General features: G+C 41.2%; 1 protein-coding gene and 1 long non-coding RNA gene across 3 annotated transcripts in view; one reads left to right on the top strand and one right to left on the bottom strand.

The window, feature by feature from the left end:
* Nucleotides 1-2834, bottom strand: part of MED14 (mediator complex subunit 14) — a 72699-nt gene extending 69865 nt beyond the window's left edge. For both annotated transcript variants that reach the window (XM_040632887.1, XM_040632895.1), the window contains exon 1: nt 2620-2834. In XM_040632887.1, coding sequence (XP_040488821.1) covers nt 2620-2834 — 215 coding nt within the window. The remainder of the gene's footprint in view (nt 1-2619) is intronic.
* A 470-nt stretch (nt 2835-3304) lies between these two features.
* Nucleotides 3305-8876, top strand: part of LOC121103325 — a 59622-nt gene continuing 54050 nt past the window's right edge. The window contains exons 1-2 of the long non-coding RNA XR_005835486.1: nt 3305-3430; nt 5559-5661. This is a non-coding gene — a long non-coding RNA (uncharacterized LOC121103325). The remainder of the gene's footprint in view (nt 3431-5558; nt 5662-8876) is intronic.

Below are 8876 nucleotides of genomic sequence, written 5' to 3'. Positions count from 1 at the left end.
CCTCAATTCTGAAAATTCATTCATTAATGTATTAAATCAATAAATACTTAATTTCCAACTATGTCCCAAACTATGTTCTAGGCCCAGGGAATATAGCAAACAAATAAAAATTCCCATCCTCATGGAGTTTCCAGCGGGGAGGGAGCAGACAATAAATTAATGGTACCCAGTAGCGGCAAGAAAAAAACAAAGCAGTGAGTAAAGAATAGACAGCAGGGGCAGAGTGCTTTTCATGGGTGGTCAGAGAAAGTCTTTCTGGTAAGTTCTATCTGAAAAAAGACCTAAAGGAAATAGGAAAGCAAACCACACAGATTTCTGGGGGGAAAGCAAAGGCTCTAATGTGGGAGTGTGCCTGGCACTATCAAAAAACATCAAGAAGGGTAGTGTGGCTGAAAGAGAATGAGCAAAGACGAGAGTATTAGGAAATGAGGATAAAGAGGGAAGGGGTGAAGGCACAGACCACATGTCCTGGTTTGCCCAAGATAGTCCTGGTCCATGCCTGTTACTCTGACATTAACTTTTTTAAGATTTATTTATTTATTTTAGAAAGAGAGAGAGCACGGGTGGGAAGGACGGAGGGAGAGAAAGAATCTCAAGCAGACTCCACACTGAGGATGGAGCTCGATCTCAGGACCCTAAGATCACGACCTGAGCTAAAACCAAGAGTCGGATGTTTGACTGTGCCATTCAGGTGCCCCCAACATTATTATTAAGAGCACCACCTTTCATGCTCAAAAGTGTCCTCATTTGGACCATAAGTTTTACGGTCACTCCATATACAGGTGACTATAAAACCTTTTTGCCATAAGTGAGATGGAGAACCGCTGGAGAGTTGTGAGCAGAAAAGTTTTAAAAGGATCATCCTGGCTATTTTATGGATGACAAAAATTATAAGGGGGCAAGGGTACCAGTAGAGATATCAACTGGCAGACTACTGCAGTTAACATGGGAAAAGGATTCATACTTGTTGGAAATATTGAAAAGTGGTCAAACTCTGAAATCAGAGATGACATGCCTTGCTGATGTACTGAGTATGGGACTGGAGAAAGAGGAATTACTCCAAATTTGTGGCCTAAGCCACAATAGGAAGAATAGAGATAACTCTTTAGTGAGATAGAAGAGGTTTGGAAGGGGGGGGGAATCTATCAAGTGGAATTGATTGAAATGCCCATTAGGTATTTAAATATAGGCATCTGGATATAGAGTCTGGAATTCACTGGAGAGATCTCTGCTGGAGATAGAAATATGGGAATCATCATCATATAAAGGGTGCAGGATTAAAACTATACTTATTCTACTGCAGTAAAATAGACGTTTCTTCGTAACTAAGTTGTAAAATAGTAAGAACACAATATAATTCAAAAATTTTCTACAAATCCTCTATGAAAAGAACAAATTATAAAATCACACAATCACTGATAGCAGTTTTCAACATTTTCCCATAGCTATACGTTGGGCAGGTGATCTTCACATATATGAAATTTTTTCATGGACACTATTAAATTTTTATGAAATCCAACAGTAATTGGTTCAGGGAAGTATATTACTACAATAACACCTAATCATGACAGCTATTTAAGCTTCTCATTAGACAGGGAAGGCTTCTTTCTGTTCCATTCAATAAAGTACCATATATCAAAATCGAGTGAGAATGATGTTTTACAGGAATAAGTGGAACCTATTCTAACTCTTCCAGTCATCTGCAAACAAATATTTTAAGTCTCTGGTAACAAATTACTATGCCACTTTACAGCCTAGTATCTACATATTAACGTATACAATTGGAAACATTGATCTGCAGTGTAACAAGAGAAAAGATAAAAACTAAAGTAAAAGCTTAAAATTCTTACTTTTTCTGAACCTGCATTTAAAAATGTAAAACAGTAATTAAGGTATATATACCCCCAAATTTTATAGTGCCTTTATTTCACATACTGAAAATTAGCGTATTCTGATGCTATTTTGAAGGGATTAACGACCTAATCATGTCCCAAGGCATTTCACTGGTAACTTGATTTATAAACTCCCTTCATACTCCAAGAGACAATAACAGAAGACCAGTTACAATAAATCTTAGACTAAATGCGTTAAGACTTCAAACACTCTCAAACATTTCAGAAAAAAACAAACCTTGGAATCCAAAATTTTGGATTATTTTATACACAACAGATCTCCTGAGTTCAAGCTCTGTCAGAAGCAATTACAACCTAAATTTAAAATGTACCGTCAAGACGCTGTAAAACATATTTCCTGTCTTTGGGAATTTGAATATTATGTATTCTTAAACCCTAATCTTGGGCTTTCGGCTAAAAAACTTCCAACCAAGAAATCAATAGGGTTCTGGGGGCAACTCGAGCAAAAACCCCAAAGATGGGATTTTCAGTGAGTCTAACATGTATAATTAACAAGTCTCCGTTGCTTCATCTCCAGAAAGACCCTAAATGCAAAGCTTTTCCTCCACCTCCGCTGAGCCCCAAGAGTTCAGAAATTCTAGACTAAGTAGCCCAGAGGAAAGGAGAAAACAGCAGCCCCGTGGGGAGGTGCGAGTCTCTCTAAGCCGGTTGGGCGGGAAGCGGGCGGGGAGTGCTGGGGAGCAGGCATGGGTTTCGCGGCACTTACAGGTCCGTCAACACCATGAGCTCGGAGTAGGCCCGGTGCAGAAGAAATTCGATGAGGGTGCTCAGCCGGTAGCCCGGACTGGCCGCGGCTGCAGCGGCCGCCGCCACGGCTGCTCCGGGAGGAGGAGGCGCCGGGGCTGACGCGGGACCACCGCTGGCCCCGCCACCGCCTCCAGGCGGGACCAGCTGGTGGTTCTCCAGCTGCACTGGGGCCATGGCGGCGCAGAGCCGGGCTTGGCGCAACGGCACAAGACGAAGCCCTCAAGCCTCCCGGGCGCTCGGTCACCGCGCCTAAGTGGGCGCGGGCAGAGTCGCCGCCGCCTAGCGCCAGGCCGCCTCCGAACAGGAAGCCGTGCGCTGGCCGCGGAGGCCCGCCCCCATGTAGCGACGAGCCCGCCGGCCCCAGCTACTGGAGCGAGGGGCGGGGGGAGGCGGGGAGGGCGGGGAAGCGGGGCGGCCTCCGCAGAGAAGCTGCACCTCCGCAACCGATCAGAGGCCACTTCGGCAAGCAGCCGCAGCGTCCATGTTGACTGCCCAAAGCGGAAGTCGTTAGGCAGAACGGAAGGGGAACCTGCAGGGGGACTTCCGACAGCAACCTGTGCTTTTTCTCCGGCTGTCCGGCCGTGACGCCGGGGGGGCGCGTGGGAGTGAGGCGGGGCCGGCGCGCGGGCCTGGAAAGCGGAAGCGGGGGCTGCGCGTCGCCGGAAGCGGGTGTGAGGGAGGAGCCGGCGACGTCACCGCGAACGTCAGTAGTTGCCCCGCCCTTGCTTTCGCCGCCCTCCGGTGCTTAAAAGGCTCCAATTTACCCTGAGGTATTTATCAGCTTTCCCCAGTGGGGCGCAAACTCTGCCGGGGAGGCTCCCTCCCAAGATGTTCGTGAGTTGTGGTTTTGGAATCGCGAAGAAATTGTAGCGGCTGTGGCCGCTCTTGTGGCTTCTCAGATCTTTGCTCCTCCCACAGTCTGCTCATGCGCTTTTCGTGGGATAGAAAACGTTTCCGTCATTGGTTTTTTTTTTTTTTTCCTTAACTGTGGGAAAAGATGTGAGAAAATATGATGGGAGTAGGAGCAGGGCTGCTGGCAGAATAACTTCACTTTAATGGAGTTGGACATACGCCGCTCTCGTTACCGACCCCCAAATCCCGGGAGTTCTACCACAGAAACAGCCCTTAAATCCTCTACCGCTGGCTCTCATTTGGTTCTTGTCCCTGCTCTTGCAGTAGACGCCCTGCCCTCCCACGGTTTTCAGTTCTTTTTCTATGCCCTACCTCCACTTTTCCCCTTCAAAATCCACTTTTAGTATTTTGCTTCCTGCTTTAAAATGGTGATTCTCAACCCGGTCTGCGCGTTGGAATCGTGGGGCGTGGGGGGGGCGGGGCTTTAAAAAATGCTTATGCCACGTTTATAGATTCGGCTTTAAGTGGTCTGATGTGAGGTCTGGGTTCGAGGTTTTTAAAAGCTTCCTTATGTGCAGCTAAGGTAGAAACCCACTGTTAAAAAGCGTCAATTGCTGCGACCCTTTTTTGAAACACCCTTTTGCGGATTTCCTATCTGTAACTCTTAGGTGTAGGAGATGCCCTTGTTGTTCTTTAAGGTTAAAATACTTTTATTGTCCACTTGGGTAATTCTCAGTCATTCTTGAAGGCCATTCACCTGTCTTCCGAAGGTTGGAGTATTGTTGCTTGCTCCCTCTTTTGTGGCCTTAAAACACATTTACACGCAGTATCATCATGGTACACATCAAAGTGCCTTAGGAGTACTTCCACCCCTTACAGGTGCAGCTGCTGGAGGGCAGAGACTATTATTCTTCCCTATGCAAGTTACCTCAGGGAACAAACATTTTTTCTGTTAGCCAGAATGGTACCATTTCTTTTGCAGTTGAGTTGTTTTATTGAAGTTTCCCCCCTTTCTGAAAACTATTGACTTGAGTTAAAGAAAAAAAAAAAGCCGATAGTCACATACACAGGAAAGATAGGTGGTCTTACAAGATGGTCTTTAAGGTCTTTTCTAACTCTTAGATTCTGATTCTGTGTGATGTTGACAGGATTTAACTCTGCCTTATTGCATATATTAAACACAGTTATACACCATGTCTTTTGGTATACATTCTATGTGGCAATAAGGTTCTACCTAGAGACAGTACAACCAACTTGCAAATAAAAGAAAAAAATTAATTGGATGGGGTGGTTTTAGAATAGAGAAAATTTCACCCACATCCATCAGATTAGATTCTATTGAAATTTCTGTGAGTTTCAATAGATCTCTTTAAAAATTGAAAAGTACTTGTTAAAAAGGATATTCTAAAGGAAAACAGGACAAAGATCAAGGAATAGAATTGTGAGAGGTGCTATGCTTGAATTGTTGGCAATAAGGGAGGTAATACAATTGAAAGCTCCTCAAAGAGGTGATAGCCCACCTCCCAACCTGATAGTGTAGCCACTGGACAAATACAGGAAGTGCTAGTGAAGAAATGAATGAGGAGGGAGAAAAAATTTTAGCATGTTTGGCTGAGTTACTAAAGGAATGACTCGTCCGAATCACTTTTGGAAATTGTGTAATTTATAACTTTAAAGCCTACAGTACAATGTTTGGCACTGTAGTATATATACATAATTCTTTCTTTCACATTTTACAATTGTTCCTCTATTTGGTCATCACCAGATTCTGTCACACTTCAGATAGTTTCAGAACTAGCAGCATGATATTTCCTCAGCTCTTCAATTGACCCAAACACTTGACATCTTTCATGAAGTCAATCTAATTTTAATAAAAGAAATTGATCGCAAAATATGAAGAAATAAAAGAACATTTCCTTTTAAGCCCTCTTGATGGAAAAATGAAATTGTGATAAATACAGTTTCATTGTGAAGTATACAGCTGCCCCTCAGACACAAATGAGTGGGAAAGAAATTGAAAAGTAATTTTTTCTTTCTTTTTATGAGATACTGCAGCCAGTTCCTCCAAAACAAGAGCAAAAGCAGTAACTGCATTCATTCAAGAGATGCTCCGTTCATGGTAAAGTCGAGGAAAGGAACTCACAATACTGTGAGTATGGTCTGACCAACCTAGAAAAAATGAGAACACTTTAATTGTTTTGCTTGTAAAAGAAAACCCAAACTTCTTACTGTGGCCTCTAAAGCCATTAGCAGAGTGATCCTTGCCTGCTTCTCCACCATCTCCTGCCACTCTTTCCTTCGCTTACTACACCTGTAACCTCACTGGGTCTAGTACGTGCTGTTTTCTGTGGTGTTAGGGCTTGTCCACTGTTCCAAATATGGGAAGCACTTGTTTCCCAGTTCTTCACATGACTGGCTTCTCATCCTTCCAATATCAGCGTAAATGAGAAAATCTTCAGGGAGGCCTCCCCTTACTATATGATATTAGGAATGTACAAGGAATTTCGTTGCCCTATTGTAGAAGCCAAACCATATGAGTGATCTTAACTGTCTCAGTAGAAGAATGGCTAAGTCAATTACTGTATTTCTTTCTTTCTTTTTTTTTTTTTAAGATTCGTTGATTTTAGAGAGGGAGAGCATGTGCATGAGTGAGCACGCCCTTGAGGAGGGGAAGGGGCAGAGTAAGAGGGAGAGAGAGAATCCTCAAGCAGACTCCCCACTGAGTGTGGAGCTGACACAGGACTCAGTGCCAGGACCCTGAGATCTGAAATCAGGAGTTGGCTGCTTAACCTACTGAGCCACCCAGGTGCCCCAAATTACTGTATTTCTATGTGACTGTTCAAATGAAGGAATTAGACCTACATGTACCAATGTGGATACATCTCAAAAATAATACTGAATGAAAACAGCAATCTTTTTTGATACCATTTCTGTCCATTTTAATTTTTTTATTTTTTTAAATTTAATTTAAATTCCAGTATAGTTAACATACACTGTTATATTATTTTCAGGCGTACAGTATAGTGATTCAACAATTACATACATCACCCTAAGCTTGTGACAAGTGCACTCCTTACTCCCCATCATTTATTTTATCCATCCCCCGCCCACCACCTCCTCTCTGGTAACCATCAGTTTGTTCTCTATACTTAAGAGTCTGTTTCTTCCTTTGTCTCTCTTTTTTTCCTTTGCTCATTTGTTTTGTTTCTTATTTCTGTCCATTTCTGAAGTGCACAAAATAACACTGTATAATTTCGTATGTTGTAGTGGAAGTAAAAAATGTAAATGAGGATGACAGCACTTTCAGTGTGGTAGTTACTTACAGGGAGGGGTAAGGGATGAGGTGGTATTTTATTGGTTATTAGCTATTTGTTATATTTAATGAGTTTACTGAAGAAATACCTGAAGGAAATGTGGCAATATTAATATCTATTAAATCTGGGTGGGGAGAGATGATTGTTAATATATAATGTACTTTTCAGTATTTTTAAGATTCCATAATTTGTTAAAGTTTAAATTAAAATGTTTCTATTAGTATAATTTATACAGGCTACCATAACAAACCCCCAAATCTCAGTGACTTAACACAGTAAGAGTTTATTTCTCGTGCTCACAAAGTTCTGGAAAGATGTACCTGATGGAGAGGCCCATACTACTCTAAGTAGTAACCCAGGGATCCAGGCTCCTTCTACCTTGGGAAGCCATCACTGTAACCGGGAGAGTTTTTTATGTCCACCCAAATTCCATTAGTCACAATTAGTCACATCGCCCTTTTAAAGGCTAGGAGCTGGATCCATCCATGTTGTCTTAAATGGCAAGACCTTATTCTTTTTTATGCCTAGGTGATATTCCTTTATATATATACCACATCTTGTTTATCCATTCATCTATCAATGAACATTTAGGTTACTTCTATAACTTGGTTATGATAAATAATGCTGCAATGAGGGTCAGGGAGTGAGGGATGGGTGAAATAGGTGAAGGGGATTAAGAGGTACAAATTTCCAGGGATAAGTTGCAGAGATGAAAAGTACAGCATAGGGAATGTAGTCAATAATAATAATGTTATATGGAGACAGATAGTGACTACACTTACCATGGTGAGCATAGCTTAATGTATAAAATTGTTAAATCACTATGTTGTGTCCCTGAAATTAATAGAACATGGTATATCAACTGTACTTCAATAATGAATTCTTTTTTAAGATTTTATCTTAGAGAGAGTGGGGAGAGGAGCAGAGGGAGAGGGACAAGCAGATTCTGCGCTGAGCGCAGAGCCTGATGTAGGGCTCAATCTCACAACCCTGAGACCATGACCTGAGCTGAAACCAAGAGTCAAACACTCAACCAACTGAGTCACCCAGGTGCCCCAATAATAAATTCTTTTTAAAATATAGGCTAGGGAGCTGGGAAATGCAGTCTGCTTCTGTGCCTAGGTAGAAAATGAAATGGTTTGGTGAACAAATAGCATTGTTTTTACCAGAAAATTAAAGTAGTCTTCTCTCTCTCTCTGTGTGTGTGTGTGTCTCTCTCTCTCTCTCTCTCTCTCTCTTTTTTTTCCCTTAGAGCACAACCTCTGGAATCAGACCATTTAGGTTAAAATCCTAGCTTAACCACTTACCATCTGAATGCTTTCCAGCAAGTTATTTCAGTTCTTAGGTCTCAATTTCCTCATCTATAATAGTAGTATTTACCTCAGAGGATGACTGTCAAGAATTAATGAGTTAACATTTGCAAACAGTAAGTGATCTATAAATATTAACTATTACCATCATCATCACTTAGGAGTAATAATTCTTGCATTTGTTTTTTCGAATAACCTCTGAATTTACTGTCTTTTCCTATACTCATGTAGCTCTCTCTCTAATATCCCCAGCACCTAGCATAGTGTGCCTAGCTATCTGGCTTTAATGAATGAATGGGACAGGTATATTCCTTCATCTATACACTGTAGTTCTATTTGTGTTCCTTTATTTGGGATTAAGATTGACTTACATATATTTACATGTGAAATGAAGTGTCTAGGGTTTCTGTGAAAACACTTTGGGGAAAAAAGTGGGCGGAGGTAGATGAAATACAATTGGCAACATGTTGAGTTATTGAAGTTGATAATGGATACATGGAAGTTACTTATCCTCTGTTCCTTCTCTTCTGTAGGTGTGAGAATATGCATAATAAAAAGTTTCAAAAAATTGAAAACGGGTAGTCAACTAAAGGTCCAGATCTTTTTCTTTCCTAATCAGCAGCTTTAAAAAAAGTATATATATAATACATAATAAATTAAATATATATTTAATAAATTATATATAATAAATTATATATAATAAATATATAATATATGTAATTAAATATATATTTAATCTT

The sequence above is a fragment of the Ursus maritimus genome, assembly GCF_017311325.1.
Source record: "Ursus maritimus isolate PB19 chromosome X unlocalized genomic scaffold, ASM1731132v1 scaffold_X1, whole genome shotgun sequence".
Lineage (NCBI taxonomy): Eukaryota > Metazoa > Chordata > Mammalia > Carnivora > Ursidae > Ursus > Ursus maritimus.
The sequence above is the reverse complement of the archived record's forward strand: the minus strand, read 5'-3'. Positions and strand labels throughout refer to the sequence as shown.